The sequence below is a fragment of the Carcharodon carcharias genome, chromosome 33 (genome assembly GCF_017639515.1).
Source record: "Carcharodon carcharias isolate sCarCar2 chromosome 33, sCarCar2.pri, whole genome shotgun sequence".
Classification (NCBI taxonomy): domain Eukaryota; kingdom Metazoa; phylum Chordata; class Chondrichthyes; order Lamniformes; family Lamnidae; genus Carcharodon; species Carcharodon carcharias.
This window is the reverse complement of record NC_054499.1, coordinates 1,885,452-1,906,713: the sequence shown is the minus strand read 5'-3', so window position 1 is coordinate 1,906,713 and position 21,262 is coordinate 1,885,452. Positions and strand designations below refer to the sequence as shown.

General features: G+C 56.5%; 1 protein-coding gene across 3 annotated transcripts in view; it reads right to left on the bottom strand.

The window, feature by feature from the left end:
- Positions 1-21,262, bottom strand: part of LOC121272314 (leucine-rich repeat and calponin homology domain-containing protein 4-like) — a 142,208-nt gene that overhangs the window by 72,733 nt on the left and 48,213 nt on the right. For all 3 annotated transcript variants that reach the window (XM_041178919.1, XM_041178918.1, XM_041178920.1), the window contains exons 2-8: positions 16,056-16,200; positions 14,240-14,366; positions 10,701-10,806; positions 6,589-6,725; positions 6,346-6,461; positions 2,804-2,900; positions 1,974-2,079 (exon numbers count right to left, since the gene is read on the bottom strand). In XM_041178919.1, the coding sequence (XP_041034853.1) occupies positions 1,974-2,079; positions 2,804-2,900; positions 6,346-6,461; positions 6,589-6,725; positions 10,701-10,806; positions 14,240-14,366; positions 16,056-16,200 (834 nt within the window). The remainder of the gene's footprint in view (positions 1-1,973; positions 2,080-2,803; positions 2,901-6,345; positions 6,462-6,588; positions 6,726-10,700; positions 10,807-14,239; positions 14,367-16,055; positions 16,201-21,262) is intronic.

The window sequence follows — 21,262 nt, the reverse complement described above, 5'->3', positions numbered from 1 at the left end:
CAAGTCAGTATTAGGGACGCTTATATTAACCAACGGTACTTGGGTAGGAAGAGCATTGTTTCAGTTTGCCATTGGTGCAAAACTCAAACAACGAGAAAGGTAACAGGGGGACACAGACAGACCTAGTGAAATGGGCAGACACATGGCGCATACAGTTTAACACAGAGAAAGGTGAAGTGGTTCCATTGTGTAGAAAGAATAGAGAGAGAGAGAGAGAGAGAGAGAGAGAGAGAGAGAGTATAAACTGAACGGAATAACCTTAAAGGACTGCAGACCTGCGAAGGACTGTAGACAAGTCATTGTCGATGACAGGGCAGCTTGAGAAGGTTGTTTGAAATATGGCAGCGGGCGGGTCCTTGGTTTTATCAAATCACCGGGCATCAAATCACTGGTAATGGCCCAGCATGTTTTTTAGTCATTCACGGGGATGTGGGCTTCACTGGCTGGGCCAACATTTATTGCCCATCCCTAATTGCCCCTTGAGAAGCTGGTGGTGAGCTGCCTTCTTGAGCCGCTGCAGTCCATGTGGTGTAGGTACACCCACAGTGCTGTTAGGGAGGGAGTTCCAGGATTTTGACTCAGTGACAGTGAAGGAACGGCCGATATATTTCCAAGTCAGGATGGTGAGTGACTTGGAGGGGAACTCCCAGGTGGTGGTGTCACCATGTGTCTGCTGCCCTTGTCCTTCTAGATGGTAGTGGTCGTGGGTTTGGAAGGTGCAGTCTAAGGAGCCTTGGTGAGTTCCTGCAGTGCATCTTGCAGATGGTACACACACTGCTGCTACTGTGTGTCGGTGGTGGAGGGAGTGAATGTTTGTGAATGTGGTGCCAATCAAGCGGGGCTGCTTTGTCCTGGATGGTGTTGAGCTTCTTGAGTGTTGTGGGAGCTGTAATCATCCAGGCAAGTGGGGACTATTCCATCACACTCCTGACTTGTGCCTTGTAGATGGTGGACAGGCTTTGGGGAGTCAGGAGGTGAGTTACTCACTGCAGGATTCCCAGCCTCTGACCTGCTCTTGAAGCCACAGTATTTATATGGCTGGTCCAGTTCAGTTTTTGGTCAGTGGTAACCCCCAGGATGATAGTGGGGGATTTAGTAATGTTAATGGCATTGAACATCAAGGGGCGATGGTTAGATTCTATCTTGCTGGAGATGATCATTGCCTGACACTTGTGTGGTGTGAATGTTACTTGCCGCTTGTCAGCCCAAGTCTGGATATTGTCCAGGTCTTGCTGCATCTGGGCATGGACTGCTTCAGTATCTGAGGAGTCGCGAATGGTGCTGAACATTGTGCAATCATCAGCGAACATCCCCATTTCTGACCTTATGATGGAAGGAAGGTCATTGATGAAGCAGCTGAAGATGGTTGGGCCAAGGACACTACCCTGAGGATTGTCTCCAATTCTGGGCTCTGCCCTTTAGGAAGGATGTCCAGGCCTTGGGGAGGGTGCGGAGGGAGATTTACTAGAATGTTCCCAGGGCTGAGGGAGTTCAGTTCATGTGGAGAGACTGGAGAAGCTGGGATTGTTCTCCTCAGAGCAGAGAAGGTTAAGGGGGAGATTGAATTGAGACGTTCAAAATCATGAGGGGTTTGGATAGAGGAAATCAGGAGAAACTGTTTCCAGTGGCAGGAGGGTTGGTAACCAGAGGGACACAGATTGAAGAGAATCGGGAAAAGAACCAGAGGGGACGGTTTATTTACACAGCGAGTTATTGTGATCTGGAAGGCGCTGCCTGAAAGGGCGGTGGAAGCAGATTCAACAGGAACTTTCAACAGGGAATTGGATAAATACCTGAAGGGGAAACTTTGCTGGGCATCATGGGGGGTGGAGAGGGGCGGCAGTGGGAGCAGGACTGATGGGATAGCTCTTTCAAAGGGGCTAGTACAGGTACATTGGTCTGAGAGGCCTCCTCCGATTCGGCCTGTGACACAGAGAACTATCTTGTTGCCGGACTGATCTCTTTCTCCTCACCAGTTGCACTGTTGTCCGATGGTGCCAGGCGAGCCTCTCTCAGCTGTCTCTGCTCTCGGGATATTTCCACCATGCGGAGGGACAGGTCTGTGAACTCATCTGTGGACTGAAGACAGACAGGAATCCAGATCAGACAAGGAGCAAACCCACGGGGGACGCAGACAGCCGGCTGCACATACCCCTCCTGGTCCCGGTGAGATCGGTCAGACAGTGAACCCCACCCCCCACCACCACCACCACCCCCCCACCCCCCCCCAGCAAAACCCCCGACCATCACCCCCTCATCCCTGGGAAATCAGTGTTAGGAGTGAAACCCACCCTCTCATCCCATCCCCACCATGGCCCCTGGCCCTGTGAGATCGCTGAGCTGGTCAACATGTAGGGCCAGAGCGGGTAAGGACAGCAGATTTCCTCCTGTAAAGGGACCTTAGTGACCCAGATGGGATTTTACAACAACCTATGATAGTTTCATGGTCACCATCACGGAGACTCGCTTTATATTGGGTGAGCGCCCCAATCCCTTTCCTATCACCCCTTCCCCGCCCACTACAAGTAGTGATACCCCCCACCCCCCCACTTCTGCCTTCACCCCCAACCCTCCCCTGCTAAGCCTCCCACCTGCGATCCCCTCACTCAGCACAGAGAATGGGGAACACCCCCTCTCTGGCCTGTGTGCCTCACTACCATACTGATTGGGGCCATATTGGAATTGGGGTGGGGAGTGAGCAGGCAAGCAGTTTGCTGTGGAGCTTGAATCCCCATTCCCTGTCTCCACCTGCCCCCCCCACCCCCATCCCCAACCCCCCCACCCAACCCTGGGCCAGACTCACCTCATTCCCTGACCAGCGTTTACTGCCACTGTCCACACTGTTAAATCCCGAGTCCAGGCCACTGTGCTGTCGGCTACCACAGAATTCATCAGAGAGACTGCAAACGCAAGGGTTACATTAGGATGAAAACAATGTTAACGACGGCTCGAACATTGGCCTTGGTTTATTTGCGCTGGTGAGGCCACAGCTGGAGTACTGCGTGCAGTTCTGGTCACCACATTATAGGAAGGATGTGATTGCGCTGGAGAGGGTGTAGAAGAGATTTACCAGGATGCTGTCTGGGCTGGAGGGCCTGATCTATGAGGGAAGATTGGATAGGCTGGGGTTGTTTTCCTTGGAGCAGTGAAGGTTGAGAGGGGACCTGATAGAGGTGTATAAGATTATGAGGGGCATAGATAGGGTAGATAGGAAGACACTTTTTCCATTAGTAGAGGGGTCAATAACCAGGGGGGGTTAGATTGAAGGTAAGAGGTAGAAGGATAAGAGGGGAGTTGAGAAGTTTTTTCACCCTGAGGGTGGTGGGAATCTGGAACTCACTGCCTCAAAGGGTGGTTGAGTCAGAAACACTTGTAACATTTAAGAAGTATTTAGATATTCACTTGTGTTGCCATAACCCCCAAGGCTATGGGCCAGGGGCTGGAAAATGGGATTAATGTGGTCAGATCTTTGTTGACCGACACAGACACGATGGGCTGAATGGCCTCCTTCTGTGCTGTAAGCGTCTAAGAATCTATGATTTACTCTTTCGTGGGATGTGGGTGTCGCTGGTAAGATCAGCATTTGTTGCCCATCTCTAATTGCCCTCAAACTGAGTGTCTCGCTCGGCCAGTTCAGAGGGCAGTTCAGAGTCAACCCCACTGCTGTGGGTCTGGAGTCATGTGTAGGGCCAGACCGGGTAAAAAGGGCAGATTTCCTTCCCGAAAGGGACATTAGTGACCCAGATGGGAGTTGATGACAATCAATGATGGCTTCATGGTCACCATTACTGAGACTAGCTTCACATTCCAGATTTATTAATCGAATTTTAAATTCCACCAGTGGCTGTGGAGGGATTTGAAACCCTGTCCCCAGAGCGTTAACCTGGGCCTCTGGATTACTGTCTAGTGATGTCACCACGACACTCGCTGTCTCCCCATATCTCAGTGGAACTGGAATACAAAGAGGAGGGGAGGATAAATTCAGTTACATAAAGCAAAGTTCAGTTCTGGACCCCCGCAGCCTTGGGAAGGATAGGGCACAGCGCAGGTTCACCAGGGAGATACCGGGGATAAAAGGGGTAAATTGTGAGGACAGGCTGTATTCTCTCGCCTGTAGAAGATTAAGGAGGTGATCTAATCGAGGGGTTTAAGGAGATTGAAGAATTCAGTGGGTCGGTAGAGAGAAACTATTTCCTATGGTTGATGGCGGAGGGTCCAGAACACGGTTGGGGGCGGTGGGTGAACCTTCAAATTGGAGCCAGGCAGTTCAGGGGAGATGTCAGGAAGCATCACACAGAGGGGAGCGGGAATCTGGAACTCTCCCCCCACCGACACCCCCAAAATGCTATCGATGCTGGGGTTTGTTGGGGCAGGGGGGTGGTGAATCAATGAGAAATTTCAAATCTGAGATTGCTAGATTTTTGTTGGGTAAGGGGATTAAGGGTTACAGAACCAAGGAGGGCAGATGGAGTAAAAACTTAGATCAACCAGAATTGTGGAACAGGCTCAAGGGGCTGAATGGCCTCCTCCTGTTCCTGTGTAACAGGCTCGAGGGGCTGAATGGCCTCCTCCTGTTCCTGTGTAACAGGCTCGAGGGGCTGAATGGCCTCCTCCTGTTCCTGTGTAACAGGCTCGAGGGGCTGAATGGCCTCCTCCTGTTCCTGTGTAACAGGCTCGAGGGGCTGAATGGCCTCCTCCTGTTCCTGTGTAACAGGCTCGAGGGGCTGAATGGCCTCCTCCTGTTCCTGTGTAACAGGCTCGAGGGGCTGAATGGCCTCTTCCTGTTCCTGTGAAACAGGCTCAAGGGGCTGAATGGCCTCCTCCTGTTCCTGTGAAACAGGCTCGAGGAGGGGTGTTGAATGGGTTAAATTCTATGACTGTCTACCATCTATCACATCTATCACTCCATCTGTCACAAGTCAGGAGTGGGATGGAATACTCCCCACTTGCCTGGATGAGTGCAGCTCCCACAACACTCAAGAAGCTCGACACCATCCAGGACAAAGCAGCTCACTTGATTGGCACCCCATCCACAAACATTCACTCCCTCCACCACCGACACACAGTAGCAGCAGTGTGTGTACCATCTACAGGATGCACTGCAGGAATTCACCAAGGCTCCTTAGACAGCACCGTCCAAACCAACAACCTCTACCATCTAGAAGGACAAAGGCAGCAGACACATGGGGAACACCACCACCTGGAAGTTCACCTCCAAGTCACTCACCATCCTGACTTGGAAATATATCGGCCGTTCCTTCACTGTCACTGGGTCAAAATCCTGGAACTCCCTCCCTAACAGCACAGTGGGTGTACCTACACCACATGGACTGCAGCGGTTCAAGAAGGCAGCTCACCACCACCTTCTCAAGGGGCAATTAGGGATGGGCAATAAACGCTGGGACCAGCCAGTGAAGCGCACATCCCATGAATGAATAAATAAGAGTCACATGATGGTTTACGGCTTTGAAAAAAACCGTGCCTGGAAAATGGTGTTTGTAAAGCTGGTTTCAGTTTTGCTTTTGGAGAGAAACAGGATTAACTAACTGCTTGGATAAAGAACACCCCATTCCTGACACTCCAGAGTCAGTCCCAAAGCCAAGAGTGAATGAAGTTCTTCCAAAACCACTCTACGCTCTGAAATTGACTGACTGCAAGTTTTCCTTGAAGTCTGCCTGAAAAGTAGTGTAAGAGTCATTGATTGTTTCACGGCCCAGCGCTGAGAGACCAGCTATAAAACCCGGATATCATTTCAAGGACTCCACCATCTATCCTTTTCCCTTGAACCCATAACCTTAGGGCAGAATTCCTTTATTTTGTTTTTATTTTTGATGTGTGTGTGTGTGTGTGTGTGTGTGTGTGTGTGTGTGTGTGTGTGAGTGAGAGAGAAAGAGAGAAAGAGAGAGTCAGTTAGGGTATTTAGAAAGAGTAATTATATTTTCATATTTCATACTCTATGTTAATAAGCTTTGCCTTTCTACGTGACAACTCTGTTTTTTATAATAAACTAATTATTTTGCTGTTTATTGAAGAAACTTGGGCATTGAATGGTCATTCTGAGATGCAGAGGTAAAGCACATATTTGGCCGTACAGCGAGCTGGAGAAATCATTTGAATATATGTTGTGACCTGGGAACCAGAGACAGACAGCGCTACCACCCATCCTCCTCCACACCACTAGGCTCATTGCCTGTCACAGGTCGAAGGGTAGAGGTGAGGGAGGTTGAAGAGTCTTTTTTAAGGGGGACTGGACTGACCGCTTTGCGAGATGTGGGTCAGTTAGATCCTCTAGATCAATATTCAGAACTTTTGAAAAGCAGCCGATCCTGTGTGGTCTTTACTCACCAGGAACTAAATCCCTGTGGTCTGATCGACCTGTCCAAATCTGAGAGATCAGGCACGGTTTTACAGGCTTCGATGTTCAAATATTTAAATATGTGGATCTTCCCTTTGGTGCAGATCTAAAGAAAAGAACAGGGTGAATGAAAGAAATAAAATGTAAATCTCCCTCTATACTGTCCCCATCAAACACTCCCAGGACAGGTACAGCAGGGGGTTAGAGACAGGGTGACGCTCCGCAGTGTTTACCTGTGCAGGTGGGGATTGTAAGGGGTTGTTGTCCAGTAGGATGTTCTGGAGGTGCCGGAGGTGCCTGTAGCAAACGGGAATCCGTGTGACCTTGTTGCAGGAGAAGTCGAGGCGAACAAGCGGGAGCTCGGAAATTTCTGGAAGGTGCAAGAGACAGCGTCCGTGTTAGTCAGTCTGTTGAACTCGAGCAGCGTTGCAGGGTAGTACTCTGGGAAATCAGAGGGTGCGAGATAACCCATTCCCAATTCAAGACAGAAGTCTCTCTGGGAAAGCTATTCAACTGTGACGGCAGCACTGTCAATCCTTACCCTGAATTGCACTGTGCACCAGCTAACGTGCAGGGTCACTGGCAGCTGGGGGCTTGGCGACACCTCCCTCCAGGGTACACTGAGCTCCAGTGTAAACACTCACTGTATCCAGAGCCGTTAAGAGAGCAGCAGTCCGGCTAGCTCGTGCCAGGCATGACTCAGTGGATAATACCTACAGCACTCAGTCAGGAGGTCGTAGCTTCACTTACCACATCAAAGACCAGGATCCATAATCTAGGAAGGCTGTCACACTGAGGGAGTGCCGCACTGTCGGAGGGTCAGTAGTGAGGGAGTGCCGCACTGTCGGAGGGTCAGTAGTGAGGGAGTGCCGCACTGTCGGAGGGTCAGTAGTGAGGGAGTGCCGCACTGTCGGAGGGTCAGTAGTGAGAGAGTGCCGCACTGTCGGAGGGTCAGTAGTGAGGGAGTGCCGCACTGTCGGAGGGTCAGTAGTGAGGGAGTGCCGCACTGTCGGAGGGTCAGTAGTGAGGGAGTGCCGCACTGTCGGAGGGTCAGTAGTGAGGGAGTGCCGCACTGTCGGAGGGTCAGTAGTGAGGGAGTGCCGCACTGTCGGAGGGTCAGTAGTGAGGGAGTGCCGCACTGTCGGAGGGTCAGTAGTGAGGGAGTGCCGCACTGTCGGAGGGTCAGTAGTGAGGGAGTGCCGCACTGTCGGAGGGTCAGTAGTGAGGGAGTGCCGCACTGTCGGAGGGTCAGTAGTGAGGGAGTGCCGCACTGTCGGAGGGTCAGTAGTGAGGGAGTGCCGCACTGTCGGAGGGTCAGTAGTGAGGGAGTGCCGCACTGTCGGAGGGTCAGTAGTGAGGGAGTGCCGCACTGTCGGAGGGTCAGTAGTGAGGGAGTGCCGCACTGTCGGAGGGTCAGTAGTGAGGGAGTGCCGCACTGTCGGAGGGTCAGTAGTGAGGGAGTGCCGCACTGTCGGAGGGTCAGTAGTGAGGGAGTGCCGCACTGTCGGAGGGTCAGTAGTGAGGGAGTGCCGCACTGTCGGAGGGTCAGTAGTGAGGGAGTGCCGCACTGTCGGAGGGTCAGTAGTGAGGGAGTGCCGCACTGTCGGAGGGTCAGTAGTGAGGGAGTGCCGCACTGTCGGAGGGTCAGTAGTGAGGGAGTGCCGCACTGTCGGAGGGTCAGTAGTGAGGGAGTGCCGCACTGTCGGAGGGTCAGTAGTGAGGGAGTGCCGCACTGTCGGAGGGTCAGTAGTGAGGGAGTGCCGCACTGTCGGAGGGTCAGTAGTGAGGGAGTGCCGCACTGTCGGAGGGTCAGTAGTGAGGGAGTGCCGCACTGTCGGAGGGTCAGTAGTGAGGGAGTGCCGCACTGTCGGAGGGTCAGTAGTGAGGGAGTGCCGCACTGTCGGAGGGTCAGTAGTGAGGGAGTGCCGCACTGTCGGAGGGTCAGTAGTGAGGGAGTGCCGCACTGTCGGAGGGTCAGTAGTGAGGGAGTGCCGCACTGTCGGAGGGTCAGTAGTGAGGGAGTGCCGCACTGTCGGAGGGTCAGTAGTGAGGGAGTGCCGCACTGTCGGAGGGTCAGTAGTGAGGGAGTGCCGCACTGTCGGAGGGTCAGTAGTGAGGGAGTGCCGCACTGTCGGAGGGTCAGTAGTGAGGGAGTGCCGCACTGTCGGAGGGTCAGTAGTGAGGGAGTGCCGCACTGTCGGAGGGTCAGTAGTGAGGGAGTGCCGCACTGTCGGAGGGTCAGTAGTGAGGGAGTGCCGCACTGTCGGAGGGTCAGTAGTGAGGGAGTGCCGCACTGTCGGAGGGTCAGTAGTGAGGGAGTGCCGCACTGTCGGAGGGTCAGTAGTGAGGGAGTGCCGCACTGTCGGAGGGTCAGTAGTGAGGGAGTGCCGCACTGTCGGAGGGTCAGTAGTGAGGGAGTGCCGCACTGTCGGAGGGTCAGTAGTGAGGGAGTGCCGCACTGTCGGAGGGTCAGTAGTGAGGGAGTGCCGCACTGTCGGAGGGTCAGTAGTGAGGGAGTGCCGCACTGTCGGAGGGTCAGTAGTGAGGGAGTGCCGCACTGTCGGAGGGTCAGTAGTGAGGGAGTGCCGCACTGTCGGAGGGTCAGTACTGAGGGAGTGCCGCACTGTCGGAGGGTCAGTACTGAGGGAGTGCCGCACTGTCGGAGGGTCAGTACTGAGGGAGTGCCGCACTGTCGGAGGGTCAGTAGTGAGGGAGTGCCGCACTGTCGGAGGGTCAGTAGTGAGGGAGTGCCGCACTGTCGGAGGGTCAGTACTGAGGGAGTGCCGCACTGTCGGAGGGTCAGTACTGAGGGAGTGCCGCACTGTCGGAGGGTCAGTACTGAGGGAGTGCCGCACTGTCGGAGGGTCAGTACTGAGGGAGTGCCGCACTGTCGGAGGGTCAGTACTGAGGGAGTGCCGCACTGTCGGAGGGTCAGTACTGAGGGAGTGCCGCACTGTCGGAGGGTCAGTACGTGAGGGAGTGCCGCACTGTCGGAGGGTCAGTACTGAGGGAGTGCCGCACTGTCGGAGGGTCAGTACTGAGGGAGTGCCGCACTGTCGGAGGGTCAGTACTGAGGGAGTGCCGCACTGTCGGAGGGTCAGCACTGAGGGAGTGCCGCACTGTCGGAGGGTCAGCACTGAGGGAGTGCCGCACTGTCGGAGGGTCAGCACTGAGGGAGTGCCGCACTGTCGGAGGGTCAGCACTGAGGGAGTGCCGCACTGTCGGAGGGTCAGTACTGAGGGAGTGAGGCACTGTCGGAGGGTCAGTACTGAGGGAGTGCCGCACTGTCAGAGGGTCAGTACTGAGGGAGTGAGGCACTGTCAGAGGGTCAGTACTGAGGGAGTGCCGCACTGCCATAGGGTCAGTACTGAGGGAGTGCCGCACTGTCGGAGGGTCAGTACTGAGGGAGTGCTGCACTGTCAGAGGGTCAGTACTGATGGAGTGCTGCACTGTCAGAGGGTCAGTACTGAGGGAGTGCTGCACTGTCAGAGGGTCAGTACTGAGGGACTGCTGCACTGTCAGAGGGTCAGTACTGAGGGAGTGCTGCACTGTCAGAGGGTCAGTACTGAGGGAGTGCTGCACTGTCAGAGGGTCAGTACTGAGGGAGTGCTGCACTGTCAGAGGGTCAGTACTGAGGGAGTGCTGCACTGTCAGAGGGTCAGTACTGAGGGAATGCTGCACTGTCAGAGGGTCAGTACTGAGGGAGCGCCGCACTGTCAGAGGGTCAGTACTGAGGGAGTGCCGCACTGTCGGAGGGTCAGTACTGAGGGAGTGCCGCACTGTCGGAGGGTCAGCGCTAAGGGTGTGCTGCACTGTTGGTGGGTCAGCGCTGAGGGAGTGCCGCACTGTCCCCTGTGCGCCATGTGGTTGCTACAACATTGAACAAAGAAGAACTTCATTGGCTGTGAAAGGCGCTATGGAAATGAAAGACTGCCTCATTTCAGATCAGCAGCAGGTGCCAGGGTCTGTGACGGAGAGCTGGCTTTAATCACAGAATCTTAACGGTACAGGAGGGGGCCATTCAACCCATCGTGTCTCTCCCAGCTCTCCAAATGAGCATTATGACCTAGTGCCATTGTCCTGCCTTTTCCCCCTATCCCTGCACATTGTTTCTATTCAAATAATCATCTAATGCCCCCTGGAATGCCTCAATCGAACCTGCCTCCCCCACACCTCCAGGCAGCACATTCCAGACCCGACCACTCGCTGTGAGAATAAGTTTTTTCTCATGTCTCATTGGTTCCTTTTGCAAATCACTTGAAATCTGGGCCCTCTTGTTCTTTGAGAGTTTGATGCTTTTGTTATCTCAGGGGAAAGAGGGGTAAATCCCGAATCGGATACTCACCTTCTGGGAGAGTGACCAACTGATTCCGGCGCACGTTGAGATCTCGCAGTGATTCCAGATTCCCAATCTGCGATGGCAGGATCTGGATCTCATTACAGCTCACATCCTGCACAGTTAAACAGAATTCCACAGTCACTGACACTGAATCCAGGGCCTGGCCTTTCCCACAATCCGATTTCATTTCCCTGTCACCACCAGCGGCTCCTCACTACCCTCGGAGTCCCCCCCCTCCACCCACCGAAAAACCACACCCTTCAAACCAAGCTTGGTGTCCATCTTCTCAATCTCCCTGTCAATCAGGGCTGCTGTCCCTCCCTCCATACACGAGAGACCGAGAGCGAGCGAGAGCGCGAGACCGAGAGCGAGCGAGAGCGCGAGACCGAGAGCGAGCGAGAGCGCGAGACCGAGAGCGAGCGAGAGCGCGAGACCGAGAGCGAGCGAGAGCGCGAGACCGAGAGCGAGCGAGAGCGCGAGACCGAGAGCGAGCGAGAGCGCGAGACCGAGAGCGAGCGAGAGCGCGAGACCGAGAGCGAGCGAGAGCGCGAGACCGAGAGCGAGCGAGAGCGCGAGACCGAGAGCGAGCGAGAGCGCGAGACCGAGAGCGAGCGAGAGCGCGAGACCGAGAGCGAGCGAGAGCGCGAGACCGAGAGCGAGCGAGAGCGCGAGAGCGCGAGACCGAGAGCGAGCGAGAGCGCGAGACCGAGAGCGAGCGAGAGCGCGAGACCGAGAGCGAGCGAGAGCGCGAGACCGAGAGCGAGCGAGAGCGCGAGACCGAGAGCGAGCGAGAGCGCGAGACCGAGAGCGAGCGAGAGCGCGAGACCGAGAGCGAGCGAGAGCGCGAGACCGAGAGCGAGCGCGAGCGCGAGACCGAGCGCGAGCGCGAGCGCGAGACCGAGCGCGAGCGCGAGCGCGAGACCGAGCGCGAGCGCGAGACCGAGCGCGAGCGCGAGCGAGAGCGCGAGACCGAGCGCGAGCGAGAGCGCGAGACCGAGCGCGAGCGAGAGCGCGAGACCGAGGGCGAGCGAGAGCGCGAGACCGAGGGCGAGCGAGAGCGCGAGACCGAGAGCGAGCGAGAGCGCGAGACCGAGAGCGAGCGAGAGCGCGAGACCGAGAGCGAGCGAGAGCGAGCGAGAGCGCGAGACCGAGAGCGAGCGAGAGCGCGAGACCGAGAGCGAGCGAGAGCGCGAGACCGAGAGCGAGCGAGAGCGCGAGACCGAGAGCGAGCGAGAGCGCGAGACCGAGAGCGAGCGAGAGCGCGAGACCGAGAGCGAGCGAGAGCGCGAGACCGAGAGCGAGCGAGAGCGCGAGACCGAGAGCGAGAGCGCGAGACCGAGAGCGAGCGCGAGACCGAGAGCGAGCGCGAGACCGAGAGCGAGCGCGAGACCGAGACCGAGAGCGAGCGCGAGACCGAGAGCGAGCGCGAGACCGAGAGCGAGCGCGAGACCGAGAGCGAGCGCGAGACCGAGAGCGAGCGCGAGACCGAGACCGAGAGCGCGAGACCGAGCGAGACCGAGAGCGCGAGACCGAGCGAGAGCGAGAGCGCGAGACCGAGCGAGAGCGAGAGCGCGAGACCGAGCGAGAGCGCGAGACCGAGCGAGAGCGCGAGACCGAGCGAGAGCGCGAGACCGAGGGCGAGCGAGAGCGCGAGACCGAGAGCGAGCGAGAGCGCGAGACCGAGAGCGAGCGAGAGCGCGAGACCGAGAGCGAGCGAGAGCGCGAGACCGAGAGCGAGCGAGAGCGCGAGACCGAGAGCGAGCGAGAGCGCGAGACCGAGCGAGAGCGAGAGCGCGAGACCGAGCGAGAGCGCGAGACCGAGCGAGAGCGCGAGACCGAGCGAGAGCGCGAGACCGAGCGAGAGCGAGAGCGCGAGACCGAGAGCGAGCGAGAGCGCGAGACCGAGAGCGAGCGAGAGCGCGAGACCGAGAGCGAGCGAGAGCGCGAGACCGAGAGCGAGCGAGAGCGCGAGACCGAGAGCGAGCGAGAGCGCGAGACCGAGAGCGAGCGCGAGACCGAGAGCGCGAGACCGAGAGCGAGCGAGAGCGCGAGACCGAGAGCGAGCGAGAGCGCGAGACCGAGAGCGAGCGAGAGCGCGAGACCGAGAGCGAGCGAGAGCGCGAGACCGAGAGCGAGCGAGAGCGCGAGACCGAGAGCGAGCGAGAGCGCGAGACCGAGAGCGAGCGAGAGCGCGAGACCGAGAGCGAGCGAGAGCGCGAGACCGAGAGCGAGAGACCGAGAGCGAGCGAGAGCGCGAGACCGAGCGAGAGCGCGAGACCGAGAGCGAGCGCGAGACCGAGAGCGAGCGAGAGCGCGAGACCGAGAGCGAGCGAGAGCGCGAGACCGAGAGCGAGCGAGAGCGCGAGACCGAGAGCGAGCGAGAGCGCGAGACCGAGAGCGAGCGAGAGCGCGAGACCGAGAGCGAGCGAGAAAGCGAGAGCGAGCGCGAGACCGAGAGCGAGCGCGAGACCGAGCGCGAGCGCGAGACCGAGCGCGAGCGCGAGACCGAGCGAGAGCGCGAGACCGAGCGAGAGCGCGAGACCGAGGGCGAGCGAGAGCGCGAGACCGAGGGCGAGCGAGAGCGCGAGACCGAGGGCGAGCGAGAGCGCGAGACCGAGGGCGAGCGAGAGCGCGAGACCGAGGGCGAGCGAGAGCGCGAGACCGAGGGCGAACGAGAGCGCGAGACCGAGGGCGAGCGAGAGCGCGAGACCGAGGGCGAGCGAGACCGAGAGCGAGCGAGACCGAGAGCGAGCGAGACCGAGAGCGAGCGAGACCGAGAGCGAGCGAGACCGAGAGCGAGCGAGAGCGAGCGAGACCAAGAGCGAGCGAGACCAAGAGCGAGCGAGACCAAGAGCGAGCGAGACCAAGAGCGAGCGAGAGCGAGCGAGAGCGAGACCAAGAGCGAGCGAGAGCGAGCGAGAGCGAGCGAGACCGAGCGAGACCGAGCGAGCGAGACCGAGCAAGAGCGAGCGAGAGCGAGCGAGACCAAGAGCGAGCGTGACCAAGAGCGAGCGTGACCAAGAGCGAGCGTGACCAAGAGCGAGCGAGACCAAGAGCGAGCGAGACCAAGAGCGAGCGAGGGACTGAGAGAGCGAGGGACTGAGAGAGCGAGGGACTGAGAGAGCGAGGGACTGAGAGAGCGAGGGACTGAGAGAGCGAGGGACTGAGAGAGCGAGGGACTGAGCGAGCGAGGGACAGAGAGCGAGGGACAGAGAGCGAGGGACAGAGAGCGAGGGACAGAGAGCGAGGGACAGAGAGCGAGGGACTGAGAGCGAGGGACTGAGAGAGCGAGGGACTGAGAGAGCGAGGGACTGAGAGAGCGAGGGACTGAGAGAGCGAGGGACTGAGAGAGCGAGGGACTGAGTGCACACACAGGTACACACACACTTGCACAATGTTCCACCACACGCCCGGGGTGGATTTCTCCTCTGGAGGGATTCGGGGGGAGGACAGCACACATTTACACGGAGAGGCGCGAGTGTGAGGGGTGTGCGAGTCAGGTGCCCACACTTGGTTGCACACAGGCCCTCAGGAAGTGAACCTACCAGTTCTCGGAGTTGTCTGAGGCAGCCGATGTCTTCAGGCAGTGATGTCAGCTTGTTGTTACTGGCAATGAGGACTTTCAGGGGCAGGCAACAAAGGTACGGGGGTAACACACACAGCTGGCTGCGACTGAGGGGGGAGAGAGAGAGAGAGAGGACATCACCACATCGATACAAACCCTCACCCACACCAACACTGTCACCATCCACGGACCACACACCCCGGGAGCACTGGACAGTGACCAGGAGCAGGAACCCTGGCTGATTTCCCCTCTCTCTCTAACCCAGGGGTCACTGGACAGTGATCAGGAGCAGGAACCCTGGCTGATTTCCCCTCTCTCTCTAACCCAGGGGTCACTGGACAGTGACCAGGAGCAGGAACCCTGGCTGATTTCCCCTCTCTCTCTAACCCAGGGGTCACTGGACAGTGATCAGGAGCAGGAACCCTGGCTGATTTCCCCTCTCTCTCTCAAATCCAGGCGTCACTGGACAGTGATCAGGAGCAGGGACCCTGGCTGATTTCCACCCTCTCTCTCTAACCCAGGGGTCACTGGACAGTGATCAGGAGCAGGGACCCTGGCTGATTTCCACCCCCTCTCTAAGCCAATTCTGGGCTGCACACTTTGGAAAGGATGTTGAGGCCTAGGAGGGGGTGTGGAGGAGATTTACCAGAATGGTGCCAGGGATGAGAGAGTTCAGTTAAGTGATGTATTGGCGTGGCAGACAATGTGTGCCAAGTGGATCAAATCCACAAGGGAAACACAATCACGCTATGATGAGGGTTTTGCAATTTGTATTTATTTCGAGATGTGTGCACTAAATTCAGAAGTATTAAATCCACCAAGACTTTAGAGATTTTAAGAAAACTAAAATTAAAATATTTATTAACAGAAGAGGAGATTTCAAGCACATACATAGGTCTACAAATTACCACGGTCATAAATCCTAAAATCCCTAATTAGCCTGACTCCTAGTTACACCCCCTTTAAGGCAACGGTCCAAAAATAGATTGTAGATTTTAAACAGATCCAGCAGATTAACACAATACCCTGGACGGTGAAGTTGAAAAGGGCTCCCTCCAGCTTCGGTTTCTGTAGAGGGCAGGTTTATGTACAAATGCTGGAGGCTCCACAAACTTCTGCCTCCCCCTGACACACAGCCTCACTCTCCTTTATATATGCTCCTCCCTTTTTAATATGCAAATTCCATTGTTTCCTTGTGTCTTTGAAACTTATAACTTTCTTATAATGTAAATCTTTTCATGCTGCTACTATTCTCATTAACCGCCAACTCAAATCCCCCTTCATCGATCTAAAAATGCAAATTCCCTTTACAGGCTAAGACCCGAATACTTATTAGCATATTAAAGACACTTCCACACCTTGCTTCTTTTGATAACTACAGCTTGCAGTCTGCTTGGCGACACAATGTAGTTAAACCTCCCACATAGACAGAACAACACAAACCCACCATAAACCAACTTTACAATAAACCAGGAAAACATTACACTCTCATGACACTGGAGAAACTGGCCATTGTTCTCTTTACAGCAGAGAAGTTGAAGGGGAGTTTTAATTTAATCGAGGAGTTTAAAATTACCTTTGATAGAGTAAATAAGGAGAAACTATTTGCAGCGGTGGGCGGGTGTGGGGCAGAGGGTGGTAACCAGAGGGACACAGGTTGAACAGAATTGGCGGAAGAGGCTGAGGGGTGGGGGTGTGGGGCGTAACCCAGGGGCCTTGAGCCTTTACAGAAGAAAACATGACAGACACTGGAAATCTGAAATAAGGACAGTAAACGCTGGCCCTGTGGTGTTTACCTGACATTGAGGTAGGTGAGTGCCTGGAGGTTAGTAATGGTTGAGGGGATATTCCTCACACAGTTGTGGTACAGATTCAGTGTTTCCAGTGAGATATACTGGCAAACCTCACATGGGATCTCCGAAAGTCTGTTCTTCGACAGGTCTGTAAAGTGAAGGGAAAGCATTAAACAATCGGAGTTTCATCTTCATTCAGGTAAATACATGAAAAGTACAAGGCTCACCCTGAGGGACTGGGCCCTTCACCCCCTTCCCCCGGTCTCCGGCCCTGAGGGACTGGGCTCTTCCCCTGGAGTCCAGCCCTGGGGGCTGAGCCCCTGCTCCTAACATATGAACAACGAGCAGTAGGCCATTCGGCCCCTCGAGCCTGCTCCGCCATTTAATAAGACCATGGCTGATCTGATAGTAACCTTAAATCTGCATCCCACCCACCCCCTGATAACCTATCACCCCCTTGCTTACCAAGAATCTATCCACCTCTGCCTTAAAAATATTCAGAGACTCTGCTTCCACCACCTTTTCAGGAAGAGAGTTCCAAAGACTCTCAACCCTGGGAGAAAACGTTTCACCTCATCTCCATTTCAAATGACCGACCCCTTATTTTTAAACAGTGACCCCCTGGTTCTAGATTCTCCCACAAGAGGAAACACCCTCTCCACATCCACCCTGTCAAGACCCCTCAGGGTCTTATATGTTTCAATTAAGTCGCCTCTCACTCTCCTAAACTCCAGCAGATACAAGCCTAACCTGTCCAGCCTTTCCTCATTAGACAACCCACACATTCCAGGTATTAAAAAACAAAAAAACTGCGGATGCTGGAAATCCGAAACAAAAACAGAATTACCTGGAAAAACTCAGCAGGTCTGGCAGCATCGGCGGAGAAGAAAAGAGTTGACGTTTCGAGTCCTCATGACCCTTCGACAGAACTTGAGTTCTAGAGAGAGAGTTCTGTCGAAGGGTCATGAGGACTCGAAACGTCAACTCTTTTCTTCTCCGCCGATGCTGCCAGACCTGCTGAGTTTTTCCAGGTAATTCTGTTTTCATTCCAGGTATTAGTCTGGTAAACCTTCTCTGAACTGCTTCCAATGCATTTACATTCTTCCTTAAATAAGGAGACCAAACTGTACCCAGTACTCCAGATGTGGTCTCACTAGTGCTCTGTATAATTGAAGCATAACCTCCCCATGTTTGTATTCAATCCCCCTCGCTGTATATAACATTGTTAAATTCGCTATCTACCTGCTACACCTGCAGACTGATCCTGGGCATTGACTGTGGATGTCAACTGGAGTGAGGACATTCAGTAAAGTTCCTGCCCTCTCACAGACCCCAACAGTCTCCAGTCTCCGGCCACAGGGCTGACCGGCGCAGACCCCGGGCCGCAGGGCTAGGTGGGGGGGGGTGGGGGAGAGTGAGAGAGAGAGTGGGGTGGGGGAGAGTGAGAGAGAGAGTGGGGTGGGGGGGAGTGAGAGAGAGAGAGAGTTGGGGGGGGGTGAGTGAGAGAGAGAGTTGGGGGAGAGTGAGAGAGAGTGGGGTGGGAGAAGAGTGAGAGAGAGAGTGGGGTGGGAGAAGAGTGAGAGAGAGAGTGGGGTGGGAGAAGAGTGAGAGAGAGAGAGTGGGGGGTGAGTGAGAGAGAGAGAGTGGGGGGTGAGTGAGAGAGAGAGAGTGGGGCGTGAGTGAGAGAGAGAGAGTGGGGCGAGAGTGAGAGAGAGAGTGGGGGGTGAGTGAGAGAGAGAGTGGGGCGAGAGTGAGAGAGAGAGTGGGGCGAGAGTGAGAGAGAGAGTGGGGCGAGAGTGAGAGAGAGAGTGGGGGGAAAGTGAGAGAGAGTGTGGGGGGTGAGTGAGAGAGAGAGTGGGGGGTGAGTGAGAGAGAGAGTGGGGGGTGAGTGAGAGAGAGTGAGTGGGGCGTGAGTGAGAGAGAGAGAGTGGGGCGTGAGTGAGAGAGAGAGAGTGGGGCGTGAGTGAGAGAGAGAGAGTGGGGGGTGAGTGAGAGAGAGAGAGTGGGGGGTGAGTGAGATGGAGAGAGTGGGGCGAGAGTGAGAGAGAGAGTGGGGGGTGAGTGAGAGAGAGAGTGGGGCGAGAGTGAGAGAGAGAGTGGGGCGAGAGTGAGAGAGAGAGTGGGGCGAGAGTGAGAGAGAGAGTGGGGCGAGAGTGAGAGAGAGAGTGGGGCGAGAGTGAGAGAGAGAGTGGGGCGAGAGTGAGAGAGAGAGTGGGGCGAGAGTGAGAGAGAGAGTGGGGCGAGAGTGAGAGAGAGAGTGGGGCGAGAGTGAGAGAGAGAGTGGGGCGAGAGTGAGAGAGAGTGGGGCGAGAGTGAGAGAGAGAGTGGGGCGAGAGTGAGAGAGAGAGTGGGGCGAGAGTGAGAGAGAGAGTGGGGCGAGAGTGAGAGAGAGAGTGGGGCGAGAGTGAGAGAGAGAGTGGGGCGAGAGTGAGAGAGAGAGTGGGGCGAGAGTGAGAGAGAGAGTGGGGCGAGAGTGAGAGAGAGAGTGGGGCGAGAGTGAGAGAGAGAGTGGGGCGAGAGTGAGAGAGAGAGTGGGGCGAGAGTGAGAGAGAGAGTGGGGCGAGAGTGAGAGAGAGAGTGGGGCGAGAGTGAGAGAGAGAGTGGGGCGAGAGTGAGAGAGAGAGTGGGGCGAGAGTGAGAGAGAGAGTGGGGCGAGAGTGAGAGAGAGAGTGGGGCGAGAGTGAGAGAGAGAGTGGGGCGAGAGTGAGAGAGAGAGTGGGGCGAGAGTGAGAGAGAGAGTGGGGCGAGAGTGAGAGAGAGAGTGGGGCGAGAGTGAGAGAGAGAGTGGGGCGAGAGTGAGAGAGAGAGTGGGGCGAGAGTGAGAGAGAGAGTGGGGCGAGAGTGAGAGAGAGAGTGGGGCGAGAGTGAGAGAGAGAGTGGGGCGAGAGTGAGAGAGAGAGTGGGGCGAGAGTGAGAGAGAGAGTGGGGCGAGAGTGAGAGAGAGAGTGGGGCGAGAGTGAGAGAGAGAGTGGGGCGAGAGTGAGAGAGAGAGTGGGGCGAGAGTGAGAGAGAGAGTGGGGCGAGAGTGAGAGAGAGAGTGGGGCGAGAGTGAGAGAGAGAGTGGGGCGAGAGTGAGAGAAAGAGTGGGGCGAGAGTGAGAGAAAGAGTGGGGCGAGAGTGAGAGAAAGAGTGGGGCGAGAGTGAGAGAGAGAGTGGGGCGAGAGTGAGAGAGAGAGTGGGGCGAGAGTGAGAGAGAGAGTGGGGCGAGAGTGAGAGAGAGAGTGGGGCGAGAGTGAGAGAGAGAGTGGGGCGAGAGTGAGAGAGAGAGTGGGGCGAGAGTGAGAGAGAGAGTGGGGCGAGAGTGAGAGAGAGAGTGGAGCGAGAGTGAGAGAGTGAGTGGGGCGAGAGTGAGAGAGTGAGTGGGGCGAGAGTGAGAGAGTGAGTGGGGCGAGAGTGAGAGAGTGAGTGGGGCGAGAGTGAGAGAGAGAGTGGGGCGAGAGTGAGAGAGAGAGTGGGGCGAGAGTGAGAGAGAGAGTGGAGCGAGAGTGAGAGAGTGAGTGGGGCGAGAGTGAGTGAGCGAGAGAGAGAGAGAGAGAGAGAGAGAGCTTCACATGCTGCAACAGGACAGTCACACTGGCACTAAGGCTTAGTGAGATTGCACAACACTCTCAGGAGGACATTCAACCCATCATCCCTATGCTAGCTCTTGAGCCTGAGAGCCCCACACTCGGACACCACACGTACTGTCCAGTCGGATTACACTGGGAGCAATCCAGGAGCAGCAGCGCCAGGTCCCAATCCATCTCCTGGGCCTGAGATGAACTGAATTAGAAATTTCCATTTAAGAACTGGGTCAGTGCTTACAGTATTCACAGCCAGAGGCAGCTTCCAAAAGGATTCCTCTCCCTGAGATCACTGAACTTCAGCAAGGTCAGGTTGAAGATGGGGTGATGATGGTGTTCAGAGCACAACAAACACTGAGCCAGAAACCAGATTGTTTAAACAGACACTGCGTACGATGCAGTAATCGTTAACAACAGTTACTAACCAGGGCAGGCCTGACAAAGAGGCTTAAAATAGAACCAACAATTTAACTAAATTACAGAGGGGAAAGGGAAAAGAGAAATGGAAGCAGCCCCCTAAAAATTCTCCAGCCCTGAATCACAGCAACTGACGGACTGAGGACTTGGACATGGAGACACCAGCTCCTGGGAGAACTCCCTCTGTGTCTAACTCCCCCTTTAAACACTCCGCCTCGAGAGCAACTTCAGCCACAAGGCAGAGTGTGACGGCGGGGAGGGGGGGGGGGGGGGGGGGGTGAGTGAGGGCAGAGAGGGAAGGGGGGGAGGGAAGAGAGGGAAGAGGGGGGAGGGCAGAGAGGGAAGAGGGGGGAGGGAAGAGGGGGAAGAGGGGGGAGGGCAGAGAGGGAAGAGGGGGGAGGGAAGAGGGGGAAGAGGGGGGAGGGAAGAGAGGGAAGGGGGGAGGGAAGAGGGGGAAGAGGGGGGAGGGAAGAGAGGGAAGGGGGGAGGGAAGAGAGAGAAGGGGGGGAGGGAAGAGAGGGAAGGGGGAGGGAAGGGGGAGGGAAGAGAGGGAAGGGGGGGAGGGAAGAGAGGGAAGGGGGGGAGGGAAGAGAGGGAAGGGGGGGAGGGAAGAGAGGGAAGGGGGAGGGAAGAGAGGAAAGAGGGGGGAGGGAAGAGAGGGAAGGGGGGAGGGAAGGGGGAGGGAAGAGAGGGAAGGGGGAGGGAAGAGGGGGAAGAGGGGGGAGGGAAGAGAGGGAAGGGGGAGGGAAGGGGGATGGAAGAGAGGGAAGGGGGAGGGAAGAGAGGGAAGGGGGGAGGGAAGAGAGGGGAAGGGGGAGGGAAGAGAGGGAAGGGGGAGGGAAGAGAGGGAAGGGGGAGAGGGAAGAGAGGGAAGGGGGGGAGGGAAGAGAGGGAAGGGGGGGGAGGGAAGAGAGGGAAGGGGGAGGGAAGAGAGGGAAGGGGGGGAGGGAAGAGGGGGAAGGGGGAGGGAAGAGAGGGAAGGGGGGGAGGGAAGAGAGGGAAGGGGGAGGGAGGGAAGAGAGGGAAGGGGGAGGGAGGGAAGAGAGGGAAGGGGGAGGGAAGAGAGGGAAGGGGGGGAGGGAAGAGAGGGAAGGGGGAGGGAAGAGAGGGAAGGGGGGGAGGGAAGAGAGGGAAGGGGGAGGGAGGGAAGAGAGGGAAGGGGGAGGGAGGGAAGAGAGGGAAGGGGGAGGGAGGGAAGAGAGGGAAGGGGGAGGGAAGAGAGGGAAGGGG